The sequence below is a fragment of the Perognathus longimembris genome, chromosome 20 (genome assembly GCF_023159225.1).
Source record: "Perognathus longimembris pacificus isolate PPM17 chromosome 20, ASM2315922v1, whole genome shotgun sequence".
NCBI lineage: Eukaryota > Metazoa > Chordata > Mammalia > Rodentia > Heteromyidae > Perognathus > Perognathus longimembris.
Window position 1 is genome coordinate 6,727,806 of NC_063180.1, and position 17,517 is coordinate 6,745,322.

At 37.7% G+C, this 17,517-nt stretch overlaps 1 protein-coding gene across 2 annotated transcripts in view; it reads right to left on the reverse strand.

The window, feature by feature from the left end:
• Epb41l5 (erythrocyte membrane protein band 4.1 like 5) overlaps window positions 1-17,517 on the reverse strand; it is a 140,934-nt gene that overhangs the window by 70,306 nt on the left and 53,111 nt on the right. For both annotated transcript variants that reach the window (XM_048329814.1, XM_048329815.1), the window contains exons 12-14: window positions 17,060-17,229; window positions 15,643-15,749; window positions 12,342-12,369 (exon numbers count right to left, since the gene is read on the reverse strand). In XM_048329814.1, coding sequence (XP_048185771.1) covers window positions 12,342-12,369; window positions 15,643-15,749; window positions 17,060-17,229 — 305 coding nt within the window. The remainder of the gene's footprint in view (window positions 1-12,341; window positions 12,370-15,642; window positions 15,750-17,059; window positions 17,230-17,517) is intronic.

Below are 17,517 nucleotides of genomic sequence, written 5' to 3' on the forward strand. Positions count from 1 at the left end.
TCATTTCCATAAACATGGAGTTCATTTCACTTAGCATCATCTTATGTGCTCATAAGGGCATAGCTATTAGGCTCTTGTGATTCTCTGCTGCAACTAGCCTAAACCTGTGCTAATTATTCTCTATGAGCGAAACCATAGAGTCTATGTTTCTTTGGGTCTGGCTCACTTCACTTAGTATAACTTTTTCCAAGTCCTTCCATTTCCTTACGAATAGAACTATTCTTTTTTTTAATTTTATGTTTTTAAATTTAATTTTATTGATAAGGTGATGTACAGAGAGGGGTTACAGTTGCTTACGTAGGTAGTGAGTATTTTTCTTGTCATACTTGTTACCCCGTCCTCGTTTTTATCCCATCTTCCCTCCCCCAGCATTTTATTCTTTAAAAAAGCTTTTCAGTATGAACTTAAAGTTAGAAATCTCTATAGATAGCCTCTCCAAATGACAGATTATCTATCCATCCATCCATCCATCCATCCATCCATCCACCTACCTACCTATCTATATGGTGCCAGTCCTGGGCTTGAATTTAGGGCCTGTGTGCTCAAGGCTAATACTCTACTATTTGAACCACAGTTCCCACTCTCAGTTTTTTCTGTGTATGTGGTGCTGAGGAATCGAGCCCAGGGCTTCAGGCATGCTAGGCGAGCACTCTACCACTAAGCCACATTCTCAGCCCCACAAATTTATTTTTAAATATCTAGTTTAAGTGACATTTATTCAAATACCCATCCTCAAATTAAAAACACTCAAGCTATAATCAACTAAATAAACTACAAAACAGCAAAAAACAACATTCAGTGAAATAAAAATTTAAAGATGAGACATTATATCAAGATAAGGAAGAAAAAATTGACTTTATTCTGACATATTAAATAGTAACTCCTTCATACAACTACCTCAAGATAACTTAAAAATATTCTAAGGCTGGGAATGTGGCTTAGTGGTAGAGTGCTTGCCTAACATGCATGAAGCGCTGGGTTCAATTCCTCAGTACCACATACACAGAGAAGGCCAAAAGTGGTGCTGTGGCTCAAGTGGTAGAGTGCTAGCCTTGAGCAAAAGAAGTTCAGGGACAGTGATCAGGCCCTGAGTTCAAGCCCCAGCCCCAGTACTGGCCAAAAAAAAAAAAAAGAAGAAGTTGTTCAGGGACAGTGCCCAGGCCCAGTTCAAGCCCTGGACTGGCTAAAAGGAAAAAAAAAAAAAATTCTAGCACAGAGTGAGGGATGAGGTAACATGCAAAAAGAAATGTGCTCCTTACCTGACTTATATAACTGTTACCCTTCTATATATCACCTTTACAATACCAAAATAAAAAACTTCAACATGAACTGAAATATTCAAACATAAGAACAACTGATATCTGTGAAGAATTAAATTACTACAGAAAAGAGAAACAGTAAATATTATAAAGAAATTTAATTAATTGAAGCCAGTGCTGGTGGCTCATGCTTATAATCTTAGCTACTTAGGAGACTGAGATTTGAGGATCATGGTTTGAAGGTAGCCTGGGCAAGAAAGTCCATGAGACTCTTAGCTCCATTAACTGCCAGAACAATGAAATGTGGCTGTAGCTCAATGTGGCACAGCACTAGCCTTGAGCAAAAAAGCTCAGGGATAGTATCTAGGCACTCAGCCCAAGCCCCAGGACTAGCAAAAAAAAAAAAGAAAGAAAAAGAAAAAGAAAAAGAAAAAGAAAATTAACTGAAAGTAAAAAAATAATCTACAGATTTAATGAAGAATACTGCAGGCACTCCAATTATAGCTAGTGTTAAGAGTGATTGGCATAGAGTAGTAATATCAAAAATATTTTATCTATCCAGGATGTCATTCTAATAAAGAGAAACAGGCAAATCATCTCAAACAGATATAAAATCTGAGAACGGCTTTCAGAGGGAGTGAGAGAAAAACCAATATTATATAAAGATGATGGGCTAGGGGCATAGCTGAGGTTGTAGAGTGCTTGCCTCTACCATGTACAAGGACCTAGATTCAATTATAATCTCCAAACCAAACCAAATGAAAACAATCTACAGATTTAATGGCAGCATTATGTTGTAGAAAATGAAGGTAATGGGAGCATACAAATGGGGTGGTGGGTAAACAAATACAGTCACTAAATTCAATGTACTCTATGTAAAAACTGAACTATGTAACTTGAAGGTATGGATGGGAGGGAGAAAAATGAGGGAAAATACTGGAAATGTTATCACTGATCAAGATGCATTGTACTCACAGTCTAACTTAGGAATTGCAACCTCTTTGTACAACTAAATAATAAAATTTAACAACAACAAAAACATTAACTAGAACTATCTGAATATAAAAGCCAATCAATTAAGAACTCAAGATTGAGTAGATCTTGCTACAATATCAAACTATTTACATCCTACTTTTATTTTTTGGCCAGTCCTGGGGCTTGGACTCAGGGCCTGAGCACTGTCCCTGGCTTCCTTTTGTGCTCAAGGCTAGCACTCTGCCACTTGAGCCACAGTGCCACTTCTGGCCGTTTTCTAGATATGTGGTGCTGGAGAATCGAACCCAGGACTTCATGTATACGAGGCGAGCTCTCTTGCCACTAGGCCATATTCCCAGCCCATACATCCTACTTTTATAAACTATGTTTCAATTACAAGTTGGGTCATCAGAACTTACATTATTATCTGTAGTTAAATCAAAGTGCTGTGACTGGATATATGGTCCAGTGGTAGTTTACTTAGCACCTATGCACAAAAGCTTGGGTTTGTTCCTCAGTATTCAAAACGAAACAAACCACAAAACATCAAGCCTAAATTGCATCACTAACTTTGGTCTGTGCACTTCAGGTTCCTTATTTGCATCAGACTATTAGGAGGAGTAAGTTAATATTAGGAAAATACAAAGAAAAGTAATACAAAAATCTACTACTGTTTACCTAATCAGCATACCTTGATGAAATGATTAGCTTATTTCTTTTCTATTTATTTTTATTAACACATAGTTATACATATTAATAGGATACATTATGGTAGTTCAACAAATGCAGGACTAAGGGTGTAACTCAATGGTAAAGTACTTGACTAATACACATGAAGCCTTAGTTTCCATATCTAACAATGCAAGGAATTCCTGCATTCAATACAAGTATACAGAATGCCTGGATCGAATTGAGGTGACTAACATATCCTTTTCCTTATCATTTCTTTCTGTTTGGAGCCTTCCAGATAAATTTTCTCTTCTAGACCTTCAGAAAAATATAAAATATCTTGGTTTTTAGGAGACTCTTAATATGACTTAATTTATTAAAACTGAACACTTTAGCCACTCTGTTTTTATTCACAATATGCACTTGAAGCACTCAGTTTTATGTAATTAACATAAGAAACAGGGAATTATGCTTTGTCACTGAAACTATCTTAATGGTTTTTACAAGACCATTTTATTTGAAGTAAAAGTGACTGAAGTTTAAATATATGTAGTGTTTAAAACAAAAAAAATTTCTTTCTTCTTTTTTTCTTTTGTTGTTGGTGGGGCTTGAACTCAGGGCCTGGGCACTGTCTTGGAGCCTCTTTGTGCTGAAGGCTAGTGCTCTACTGCTTGAGCCACAGTGCCACTTCCAAGAATCTCATTTTCTCTACATCAAACTAGATTAATAACCCTGTACTTCAGTGATACCATCAAATAAATTACAAAAAGATAAAACTTTTTGTTATTGTTTTTGTTGGTTGTGGTGCTTACTTTGGGCCTGGGCGCTCTCCCTGAGCTCTTCAGCTTAATATTAGCATTCTACCACTTGAGCCATCATGGTGCCACTTCTGGTTTTCTGGTGTTAATCAGAGCTAAGATTCTTGTCTCAGAAACTTTTCTGGCCGGGCTGGCTTTGAACCACAATCCTCAGCCTCCTGAATAGCTAGGATTACAGGTGTGAGGCACTGGCACTCAGCTAAAAAGAAGGTAAAACGTGTTTTTTAAAACGTTAAAAAGTCAGGCACCTATACTCTGAACTCAGGCAACAACAAATGCTGGAGGGGGTGCAGGGAAAGAGGAACCATTCTCCATTGTTGGTGGGAGTGCAAATTAGTACAACCACTTTGGAGAACAGTATGGAGCTTTCTCAAAAAGCTCAATATAGACCTACCCTATGACCCAGCCATACCACTCCTAGGCATCTATCCTAAACAGCAAACCCCAAGATACCAAAAAGACACTTGTACTTCCATGTTTATCGCAGCACAATTCACAATAGCCAAAATATGGAAACAACCCAGATGCCCTCCACAGATGAATGGATCCAAAAAATATGGTACCTATACCCAATGGAATACTACATAGCAATTAGGAATGGTGAAATATTGTTATTCGCAGGGAAATGGTCAGAACTCGAACAAATAATGTTGAGCGAGACAAGCCTAGAACACAGAAAACAAAGGGGCATGATCTCCCTGATATATGACTGTTAACAAAGGGAGACGGAGAGACAGTAGAGACCAAGTCTGTGAAACCAAAAACTGCTTGTCAAATAGTATTCCCCACAGGATTGGGGCAGCGACCCAACAGTATGTTACTAAAACCAAACAATTACTCAACATATAAAGGTCAAAAATTGACCTCTCAGGGGAATACAATATCTCAAAAGCTATGTATGTACGTTCATATAAGACTACTGTCGACATATTGTCTAATATCGACATTACATTTAAAGCCCTAGGCGAACTTTCTTGGGCGTGGCCACATGGCTACTGTATATGTTCTTGATACATTGTATATTGTATATATGTCTACCTGACCTAGGGAAGGGAAAGAAAAACAGGGTATAAGATATCACAAGAAATATACACACTGCCCTACTATGTAACTGTACCCCTTTTGCACGACACCTTGTCAAAAATTTTAATAAATAAAATATAAAAAAAAAAAGAAAATGTGCACTTCCACCAGCTACCATGATGAGAGATCAGAGACATTTCTGGGCTGTTATTACTCCTCTATGCCCCTTACAGAAATGCAAATTCCAAGTAAAGGTTATAGATTAACATCAGGCTGCCTCTCTAGAACATGATATTGCAATGCCTAATGCAAAATGAATATATGAACTTACAAAAAAAAAAAAAAAGAATACTAGCCTTAAGCACAAAAAGGCCAGGGACAGCACCCAGGCCTCGAGTTCAAGCCCCAGGATTGGCAACAACAATAAAAACTGTTTAGCCGCCAGTGACTCATGCATGTAATCCTAACCACTCAGGAGGCTGAGATCTGAGGATCCTGGTGGTTCAAAGACAGTCTGGGCAGAAGTCTGTGAAAGTCTTATCTCCAATTAACCACCAGAAAACTGGGAGTGGTGTTGTGGCTCAAGTGGTAGAGCGCTAGCATTGAGCTGAAGAACTCAGGGAGAGCACCCAGGTCCAGAGTTCAAGCCTCACAACTGATAAACATAATTGTTTAGACCATCTACAGGTCAAATGCAAAAAATGTACCTGCCAGACACAATTTCTACACACAATGTTGCTCTTCCCAGAATACAGTAGGCTGGTATATAACTTATGTTTCTGAACATTAATGAAATCTCATCCAGCATTCTCATCAGTCCATGGTCCTTTTGTTACTCTCTGATGGTTCTCCTTTTTTTTTTTTAAATGGCCATGAGGCTTGAAGTCAAGGCCTAGGCAATGTCCTTGAGCCTTTTGCTCAAGGATAACTCTAGAGCCACAATACCACTTCCAGTTTTTGAGAGGATAATTGGAGTATCATAGGATTTTTCTGCCCTCACCGGCTTCAAACCATGATTCTCAGATGTCAGTGCATGAGTGGCTAGGATTATAGGCATGAGCCACTAGCCATGTGACTGGTTTTCCTTTAACTAGGAATAACTTTAGAAAGTGACAAACAAAATATGGATTACATGCAAAAAAGTACTTTATTATAAGTTATGTTAACTAAATCACATTAATCTAGTTTTCAAATAATTTGAAATGTAGAAACAAGGTCTCCAACATATTCTTTTCCTTTCAGGAATATGAAAGAATTGGGGCTTGAACTCTGAGCCTTGTGTTCTCACTTGGCCTTTTCCCTCATGGCTGATGCTCTACCACTTGAGCCACGATTCTAGTTCCAGGGCTTTGTTGGTTAGAGGTAAATCTCTCAGGTTTGTCTACCTGGACTGGCTTTGAACCTTGATCCTCATATCTCAGCCTTAAGAGTAGCTAGGGGCTGGGGATGTAGCCTAGTGGCAAGAGTGCCTGCCTCGGATACACGAGGCCCTAGGTTCGATTCCCCAGCACCACATATACAGAAAACGGCCAGAAGCGGCGCTGTGGCTCAAGTGGCAGAGTGCTAGCCTTGAGCGGGAAGAAGCCAGGGACAGTGCTCAGGCCCTGAGTCCAAGGCCCAGGACTGGCCAAAAAAAAAAAAAAAAAAAAAAAAGAAAGTAGCTAGGATTATAAGCGTGAGCCAATAGGGCCCAACTCTAATGTTCTTTTTAACGGATCATTTATAGTAACTAATTGCTCTTATTTATCTCCTCACCCTACTCAACTGACATTCTTTACCACTTCTTTAGCTATTACCTGTCTTCAAGACTGCCACTAAGGCTATCATAATGGGCAGGCCTTGGTGCCTCTTACCTGTAATTACAGTACCTTGGGAGGCATAAATTGGGAGGGTTGAGATTTTATGTTAGCCCTGGCAAAAACTGGGCAGGACTCCATTTCGATCAATAAGCCAGGTAAGGTGCATGTACTTGTGATACCAGATATGTGGAAGGTCACAGGTAGGTGGATCTCCATCTAAGGCTAGCCCCCTACAAGATTGTGTGACGTTATTCTAAAAAGTAACAACAACAAAAAAAAAGGGGGCCAAGGGAGAAGGGAGTAGCTCAAATGTAGTATCTTCCTAGCAAGCATGAGAATCTCAGTTCAAACCCCCATACCACCAAAAAAAAAAAAGGTACTAGAATCCTGAAGTGGTGGAATGTATCAGTAGTACAAGTATTTAAGTCAGTGGGAGGCTGAGGCAGGAGGGTATCTTGAGCCCAGGGTTCTGGGCCAGTCTAGATAACACCTCTTGTTTAGGAAAAAAGAAAAGAAAAATATCAAATATCAAATATCCTTTTAAATGTTACCTCTTTGTCTCTTAGTACAGCATATATTAGTCAAGGCTCACAAGGAGTAATTGGAAAATAAAATAGTACAAGGATATAACTGGCATGAGGCAATTTAAAGATATATTATTCAAATAGGTATTTTACAAAACTGCAGAATGCAAAGTCAAGAAACTTTCTAGGTCAAGTAAGTGTAACCTTTCAGAAAGTTTTTTTTTTTTTTTCATGGTTCACTAGAGCAAAACCATTCCTGAGGACAGAACTGCCAAGGGTCAAGGGAGGGAGGAGTGGAATGGTGCATACCAGACCCAGCCCAAGTCTGTCAAGCATTGTTAGTTGTGTTCAATAACCTTCAAAAGAGTTAGGTCTTTCTCTAACTTTCATTTCTAAAACCTGTTCTTTTTTCTCATCTCAATACTTGGGGATTGAACTGAAGGCCTCTTAAGCTATGCCCCCACCTTATATTTTATTTTTGAGATAAGGTCCCACTAACTTTACCCACAATGACCTTAAATTCCTGATCCTCTTGCCTCTACCTCCAAAATACCTGAGATCATAAGCAAGTAGCTAGGATCATAAGCATGCACTATGTGCCACTTAAAAACCTATTCTTTTTTTTCCTACTTTTAGTGGCTATTCTTTATTTACTTATTTTTAAAAATTTTTATTGTCAAGGTGATGTACAGAGGGGCTACAGTTACATATAACAGGTAATGAGTACATTTCTTTTTGAACAGTGTCACCTCTTTCCTCACTTTCTCCCAGTTTTTTCCTTTCTGATCCATCTCCCCCACAAGTTGCATAGTTCATTTCCAACATAGTGTCTAGTGAGTATTACTCTTTGTCCCACCATTTCTGTGCTCCTCCTTAGCCTCCCCCAAATAAACTTGCATACAAGACAAAAGGTACAGAAATCAAAAACAGTAACAAAGGAGAAAAAAAGAAAAGAGAAGCAAAATTGAAAAAACCTTTGCTTCCATTTCTTGGAGTTCATTTTGATAAACATTATTTTATATGATCATATACACAGAGCTATTGAGCCTTTTTGATCCTTTCCTATGAAAATCCTCCTTTGGTCTCATTGTGTGAATGCTTTGAGTCCTGTTTAATTTATCATGTTCAAGTGCAATTTTTTGTCTATTATCATAATATAGTGTTAACTTGTAAATTTATATGAATATTCTAATTACTACAAATGATTGGAACAAAGCAACCAATGTTTGGATCTGGCTTACTTTGCTTAATATAAGACAATAAGACAATAAAAGAGCTACTATGTCTTAGAAGAGATAGAAGAGTGTTCCCATCTATCTCATCCAGATGAAACCTAAAGAGTTCATCTAGATGGAGCCTAAAGAGCTGTGCATTCTTCATCTATAAGTGGTATGTCATTTTTTACAGTGTTTGTAAAAACTGTAATTAACTCATGTTTGTAATGTGTGTGTATGTATTTCTAGATACATACATTTTCTGTATCTGACTCAATATTCGTCAGCACATTTCTACTTATAACTAGGTGTCTCACTGAAATTTATGTACATAGCCATTCTGTATGGCTTCATGGTCAGCTAAAAATTCCATTACTATGGTAAAAGACTGACTGAATTTGAGGAATGAACAGTCTCTGGTACAGCTCTATTATTTTGTTTAACTTAAGAGGAAACTAAGCCTCAGAGCTTAAGTTAATTTGGTTAGGGTCATTCATCTAGAAATAAGAGCTGCTGAGAATTGAACCCAAATCTACCTAGCTTCAAAGATTCCTCTGCCTCCAGATATTTAACATTCTGAGTTTGAGGAAATGGTAGTGCTTACAAGAGTTTTTTCCCATATTTTTGCATAGGCACTATTTGTAAATGAATAATGGACTGAAGGGTTACTCCCACAGAGAAGTCAGTGAATAATAAGGGTTGGCAGATCAGTGTGAACAATGTGTATTCTCTAAAATATTCATTTGCCCCCAAGGAGATTTAAAATCCAGGTAAGCTTTGTACACATGCTCATTTTTCTCAGACATTGCTCACATGTTTCTATTACCTAAGAAGTAAACATACCTACAAAGACATCATCAGAAACTAGTAATGGCCAGAGAGCAAAAAGATTTGAACCTGAGAATGAAGTGACTTGGAAAACTGCCTTACCCCAAATGATCAGTCACTCTACCACCATCATGGATTTAGCTGTATGTAATTCCTAAGTGCTAGACTATGCGTGTTTAAAGGCAGAAGCCATGTCTTGTTACATAATATCATTATACAGCCAGTAAAGAATACTGGTTGTATGAATTATCATATGATTGAACTATTATTATAATATGTCAGATTTCTCTCTGAGTATTCCTGGGGAAAGAGTCCTATCTTCCACCAGAACTGAGGAGTTACTTAGTTATTTATCCAACAGATATCCATCAAATTCTTGCCATATATATATATAACACATAAGAGTGAAATTTTGGCCATATCTTCCTCTTAGATTATGAACTTCATAATGAACTTCAGATGGGTAAAATTCTGTCCTTCCTATGCAATTTCCCATAACGAAATACACACACACACACACACACACACACACACACACACACACACACACACACAATGTAATGGATGTTTGCTATGTGATATATTGGCATTAAATCAAGTACTTTATGTACATTACCATATTCAGTCTTCATAGCAATCCTGCAAGGTGGGAATGATCCCCCTATATTTTATAGACAAGGAAGCTGAAGTCTGAGATTAATTAGTAAAAAAAAAACCCAAACAAACAAACAAAAAACACAGTTATGCACTGTTGGTATCCCTTTGTTACTAATTCTTAGCCATTGCTTTCCTGGGGGATAGAGGCTGTGCTAGTTTTCTGAAGCCCCCAACAAAGGATGAACCATTAAAAAGCCTAACTCCTCTGTGAACCCTGGCATCTTCCTTCAGTCTCTCCACTTACTAGTCAGGACTGACAGGTGAGGATACAGAGTTCAAGTGTTTAAGTGTCTTGTAACAAAAACAGTTGTGAACACCATTTCTGCCAGGTCTGGAGTGTGGTTTTGTGGTTTGGATTATAAATCATTTTCCCTTACCCCCAGCAAACAGAAAACCTAATAGTTTGTTGCCTTGTTTGCTTGATCTGGCTGCTGTGAAAGACTGGAACTGCTGTAACTAGTTGAGCTTGAGGGAATCTTTTTAAATTCCATTGTCTGGTTCCAGACAGATAACTAAATACCTACATCCAAATTCTTTTTTTTTTTTTTTTTTTTTGGCCAGTCCTGGGGCTTGTACTCAGGGCCTGAGCACTGTCCCTGGCTTCTTTTTGCTCAAGGCTAGCACTCTGCCACTTGAGCCACAGCGCCACTTCTGGCCATTTTCTGTATATGTGGTGCTGGAGAATCGAACCCAGGGCCTCATGTATATGAGGCAGGCACTCTTGCCACTAGGCCATATCCCCAGCCCTTCATCCAAATTCTTTCTCAAACATGACCAAAGACAGGAAAAAGAGAATCCAAGGGAGAATAAGCCAGAGAGTCTGATCACTTTCTGGAAAAAAGAAAAGGTGGATAAGACTTTATTTACAGGTAAATATAGAGCAAAGGGATCTGAAGACCCAAATGCAGGCACATAAAAGATGAAAACAAACTTGGAAAAGGAAAAGAGAAAGGAGGCAAAGGTGGAAGGGAGGGAGGCTAAATGACTATTCTTAAAAAACAAAAACAAGGCTATCAGCATTTAAGTATCCTTTTTCCTAGTCCAGAGGAAAAGGCATTTCTAACAAACAGAAGAAACACATTAACTTTTAATTATCAAACACATACTATATTTTCATATTCACTTTTTGATTAAAAAACATATCTCAGGACATCTTGGAGGAATGCCTGTTATTCTGCAAACAAGCCTTCATTTTTTCAATGTATCACTGCTTAAATATTTTGTTTACTTTTCTATACTTTACTAGATGTTTATTTTAAGCTCTCATATTTTGTCCCAGCCTCCCTTTCAGCCAAGAAAGGCATGACTCATTAAATAAACAAAATAGTTGGGGGTTTTTTTTGGTGCTGGGCCTGGGACTTGAACTCAAGGCCTGGGTGCTGCTTTTGTGTTCAAAGCTAGTGCTCTACCACTTGACCCACAGCATCACTTCTGGCTTTTTGGGGGGCTGAGGGGGGGTAGTTAATTGGAGATGAGTCTCATGGACTTCTGCCTGGGCTGGCTTTGAACTATGATCCTCGGATCTCTGCCTCTGAACAGCTAGGATTACAGGCCTGAGCCTATATAAAATTTAATATATAAAATGAAGAATTTAAAAACTTAACAGAAAATCCAGGCTAGCCGGTTTTAACATGAATTCTACCACAGAGTTAAGGAAGAAATAATAACAATTCTTTACAAACTCTTCTTAAAACATTACGAGGAGGGCCTATTTACTAACTTATTCTGTAAAGCCAGTATCATCCTGACACCAAAATTGGACAAAGATATAAGAAAATTATAGACCCAATTATCTTTGTGACTACAGACACACAAAACTACCAACACCACAAATTCAACAATATATAAGGAAGGATTATATACTGTTAAGCTCTACCCCAGGGAAGGCTCCATGCAGATGCTCCCCTGCCAATTTAAGTCTCAGCCCACTATTTGCACTACTGAGGTAACTGGCACACCTGGAAGCAGTTACCTCCCCCTTCTCTGAGGTCACATCCAAATCTGCCTGGTGATTCAGCCCTTCTCTCCCACCATGCTTCATCTCAGCCACAGGCCAGCAGCTCAGGAATGAACTTTTCTCTCCTGCCTGAACACCGCATGGTATTCTGGTTCATTAGCTATCTACTTTAATAAACCTTATATACACCACTACCAAATGGGACTTGTCCTATAAATAAAGTTGCCTATGTGCAAACCACTATTTGTGCCTGAAATTTATTCATTTTTATATTCTCAGTCACTTATCAATAACAAACGTCATTTTCATTATGAATAGCATATCCATTCAATGTTATACTTCTTCAAACTGTTTTATTTTCTTAGTCAATTTTATCTGGCATTATGTTTATTTGTTCCCTAGTGTCTCCCAATGCCTTGGGACAACAGATCCTTAATGATGTTTACTTAATAACAGCAACTATATAAATTGCTGAAACATTATTTTTTGTAACTATATAAAATATATGCATTTATTATATACATTAAAGATAAGGAATTTTAAATTTTAGACATTAAATATAAATTACACACCTATATAAATTGCAAAAACTGTTCTAAGTTGCAAAATATTACGTACCTTAGTACTTCAGGTTTTGTGGCACTTGCTAACAGAAGAAAAAAACATCATGTTAGTCTTATCCTACAAAAGAAACTGCTTCACTAATTATGAAAAAAAAACTTATTAATTGTTAGATAAAACACATGCTTCCTAACTATATGTTTAAGAACTTGCATTTTATAAAACTGTTCTGGAGTTCATACCAGTAAATTTAGTGCTAGCAATTATTTCCATTTTCCAAACAAACTAATTAAATATAAAACATCTTTGTAAAAACAGAATTATTGAAACTAAGTGGGGTTAAGGCACATCTGTAACCCCAGCAACTTGAGAGGCAGAAACAGGAGAACCAGTGAGAGGTCTGGACAAAAACACTAAGACTTATCTGAAAAACAAAACTAAAAAAGAAAGAAAAAGAGAAAGAAATGTGGATGAAGTGGTAAAGTGCCAGATGAACAAATCAAACGAGTTCAATAGCAGCAAAAAGTTTTTTTAAAAAACTAAAAATACTCTGAAGTAAAAAAAAACCCTTTGAGTGTGGCTCAAGTGCTAAGGTTACTTGCCTAGCAAGCAAGACTCTGAGTTTAAATTATAGTTCCAATACCTAAAAATACCCTAAACCAAAAAGCCAGAACTATCTTTAAGGTTCCTGAAGTTTGCTGACTGATTTTGAATCATTGTCAATGAAACAGAAGAGAAAAAACACAGGATTGTAATCCATCACAAATGGCTTATCCTTTAATTTATAGTCATATCAAAAATTATAATTAGAAATCATTAAAAAAATATACTGGAAGAATGACAGAAGGAGAGACACTGTCAACATACATTGCACTGATAACCTGCCTTCTGGAATTCAAATTCCTTTGTACAACTACTGAATTAAAAAATAAAGTAAAATACTGCAATGGGGGCTAAGAGAAAGGAGGGTGGACAAATGACAGAGGAATGGTAGGCAAATACCATCAGAATGCTCATATTTGTTGGTCAGTCCTGAGATTTGAACTCTGAGCCTGAATACTGTTTGTCCTGAGCTCCTTTTTTTCTCAAGGCTAGCACTCTATCACTCTGAGCCACAGCACCACTTCCGGCTTTATCTGTATATGTGGTGCTGAGGAATCGAACCCAGGGCTTTATGCATGCTAGGCAAGCACTCTACCCCTAGGTCACATTCCCAGCCCCACTTCCAGCTTTTTTTGCGGGGATAACTGGAGACTTCCCTGCTGGGGCTGAAGCAGAACCTCAATCAATCCTCAGATTTCAGCCTCCTGAGTAGATAGGATTACAGGCATGAGCTACCCACACTTGGCTATCAATTTTTTTTTTCTTTTTGCCAGTTCTGGGGCTTGGACTCAGTGTCTGAGCACTGTCCTTGGCTTTTTTCTTTTTTTTTTTAAACCAAGGCTAGCACTCTACCTCTTGAGCCACAGCACCACTCTGGCTTCTTCTGTTTATGTGGTGCTAAGGAATCAAACCCAGGGCTTTGTGCATGCTAGGTAACCACTCTACCACTAAGCCACATTCCCAGCCCCTGCGTATCATTTTTTACACAAGAAAACAGACGTAGGAAAATTTAGGAAGTAGGTGGGGATGGGCTAGATGGGGAAGTTAAAAATGGAGGGAGTGACATTGATCAGGTCCATTAGGCACATAAATGGACATGTTAATGAAACTTTGTATCGCTATATAAAAATAGTAATATTGATGGAGTGAATCTGACTAGAGCATATTATACATACATATATAAATATCATAATGAAACTCCTTGTATAATTCATTTATGCCAATCATTTTTTTTAGTTGGTTGTGGGGCTTGAACTCAGGGCCTGGGTGCAATTCTTGGGCTTTTTCACTCAAAGCTAGCCCTCTACCACTTTGAGCCACAGAGCCACTTCCTGTTTTCTGGTGGTTGGTTGGAGATGAGTCTTCTGGACCTTCCTGCACAGCCTTGAACTCTGATCCTCCGATCTCAGTCTCCTGAGTAGGCAGAATTATAGCAAAGAGCCTTCCAATACAATTTTTAAAAATACTCCCAAACATCAGATCACAAGGGTTGTTTTTGAAAAACTGATGATGACTCTGACACTGGATATACTTTTAAGTTCAATCTGTATTTTATTTTATTTATTTATTTATTTTTTGGGCCAGTCCTGGGGCTTGGACTCAGGGCCTGAGCACTGTCCCTGGCTTCTTTTTGCTCAAGGCTAGCACTCTGCCACTTGAGCCACAGCGCCACTTCTGGCCATTTTCTGTATATGTGGTGCTGGGGAATCGAACCCAGGGCCTCATGTATATGAGGCAGGCACTCTTGCCACTAGGCCATATCCCCAGCCCTCAATCTGTATTTTAATACAATCTCAGATTCAGAACCAGACTTAAGATTAATTTGTCAAAGGTAAATTGCTATTTCTTATATAATTGAAATATCTTAAATAACAAGTAAAATTAATGAATTTTGAAATATCTAATACATACTAAGCTTAAAACCATAGCTAATGGCATTCTTAATATAAAAATACAATATGAATTTTTACTTAAAATTTATTCATCAAGGGACTGGGAATGTGGCTTAGTGGCAGAGTGCTCGCCTAGCATGCATGAACCCCTGGGTTGACTCCTCAGCACCACATACACAGAAAAGGCTGGAAGTGGGTGCTGTGCCACAAGTGGTAGAGTGCGAGCCTTGAGCCAGGGACAGTGCTCAGGCCCTGAGTTCAAGCCCTAGGACTGGCAAAAAACAAAACAAAATTATTCATCACGTTATTAATATAAAAAAAAACTCTAGCCAAGCATCGGTAGCTCACTTTTGTAATCTTAGCTACTCAGAAGGCTGAAATCTGAGGATTGTGGTTCAAAGCCAGCCTGGGCAGGTTAAGTCTGTGAGACTCTTATCTCCAATTAACCACCAAGAAAACTCGAAGTGGCACTATGGCTCAAGTGGGAGAGTGCTAGCCTTGAACTGATGAAGAGTTCAGGGAGAGCAGAGCTCAGGGAAGAGCACCTAGGCCCAGAGTTCAAGCCTCATGACCAACAAACAAACAAATACCTCTAAGAAGTTTATTATGAGAAAATATTTTACTCTAAAGACACACTAAAATATTTAACATAAAAACTGAACATGATCTCAGAATATGCTCATCTGAATGAGGATTAATATAAAGTTTAAACTCAGTTCACTACAGGCAATTTTTCCCTGTGTTTATAACATGTATTATATAAGAATACTTGAGTCAATTAGAATAAGGAGCCTCTCAAGTAAACATCACCAATATGTGATTAATTGTTGAGGAAGAGACCTTGGAAACAGGGTTGCACTCACCTTTCATTTGTAGAGTTCGTCGAGAATATCTTTTGCTTGGTCTTCTTTCAAAGGATGCTGATCTTCTTGCTTTATTGGTTTTTGTGGTCTGATACTCAGTTTTCCCACTAAAATAAATGAAACATAACAAGAATAAGAGAATCTGAGGTCTATAGTAGCTAGATACAGGTAAGTAAAAGAATGTCAAGATTCTCCTTCAAAGAAACATCCTCAATGTCATTCTAAATACTACTAACACCTAGTACTAATAATTGCAATGTCTCTTTTCATCACATCATTCTTTCGCTCTTGAGACTTTAGTGAAACAAATGATGGTTTGGTTTTTTTCTTTCTTAAGCATGCCTATCACTTATAAACATACTAAGTAAGCTTAGTAATTTCAAAATGTCTATATTCCTATGGAACTCTGTATACAAAGTCCTCACTGTACAGTATAAAACTTCTAGTTACTTTTAGTAATTCTGATATGCTTTTCAGAATTATTTTGCAGAAATATTTTTGGGGTTTTATTGAACTCAGGGCCTCTACCACTTGAACCACACATTCCCAATCATTTTTATTTTTACTTTCGTTATTTTCTGAATTGGGTCTTGTTTTTTATTATCCAAAACAACTTAGACTACAATCCACTATTGTGCTTCCTACATGGCTGGAATAACCAGCATGCCCTATCATGGCCAGCTTTTTGTTGGTTGAGATGAGGATTATGAACTCTGTGGCCAGGCTGGTTTGGAACTATGATCCTCATGATTTCAGCTTCCCAAGTGGCTAGGATTATAGGTGGAGTCAATATACCCAGTCTTCCAGAAAAAAATTTAAAAACTATTACCCAGCTTGTTTCCCATTTAAATTCTGTTAAAAAAAATGGACCCCAAATTTTAAATAGAAGCTCTCCTGCATGAATTCCTCATGTTTGATTTGCCATATTACTAGTATTAACCATTCCTTCTTTAACTGATTCACATGGCATGCTGAAATCTCAAAACTAATCATCTACTGTGATGTATCATGAACAAAAACATTTCTAACACATGGCAAGAAAAACAGGACTCTATAAGATTAACAGAATATCAGGCTAATAAAAGACCACAAATATTCAGATTAGTATCTCATCGGAAGAAAACCTTTTTCTATATGGCACATAAGAGAACTCAGAACTACTGTTAAGATAAAAATTAACACTGGTTATTACATTGATATGCTAAAAGTGATTAAAATCAGTAATTACTAAGATCTTCCATCTTGTCAAGATATTATAATAAATAATATCACTTTTTACTTTTGTCCAATAGCAAAGCATTTTGTTTTTCTATGCCTTGGTTTCTACATCTGAAATGAGAAAGTCCACCCAATATTTACACTGTAACCTGTATGTAAGAATGAAGGGAGGATATTGAAAACAGTTTTTAATAGTAACCTGTATCGGAACCGTGATCCTAGTCGAATAAATCCAGAGCGATGAGAACCCTTTTGGACAGGTCCTCGGAGGCGGAAGAAGGCATGATGCTCCACAGCACATTTCCACAAATGCTTGCATGCTTTTGGATGATCCAGTCTAAAAACAAATGTGTGTTCCTGCTCTTTGCCCTGAAAAACAAAAGCATATATAAAGAGGCAGTTACTAAATCAAAGAGTCCCATGTTTCCTATTTCCTAATGTAAACACAACCATAATGATATGAAGAAGCAAGTAATAAAGCACCCAGATTGCTTTCTGAAACCACCAAACTGAGGTCATTCTCCAATTAAATTTTTTCTCTTCATGAATGACAAATATACTTCCCACAGTAAGTTGGAATACTTTTTCTGCATTCAGAGTAAGTTCATTTCAGTGCTGAAACACAGTGTCGTCTTTTTTTTTTTTTTTTGTCAGGCA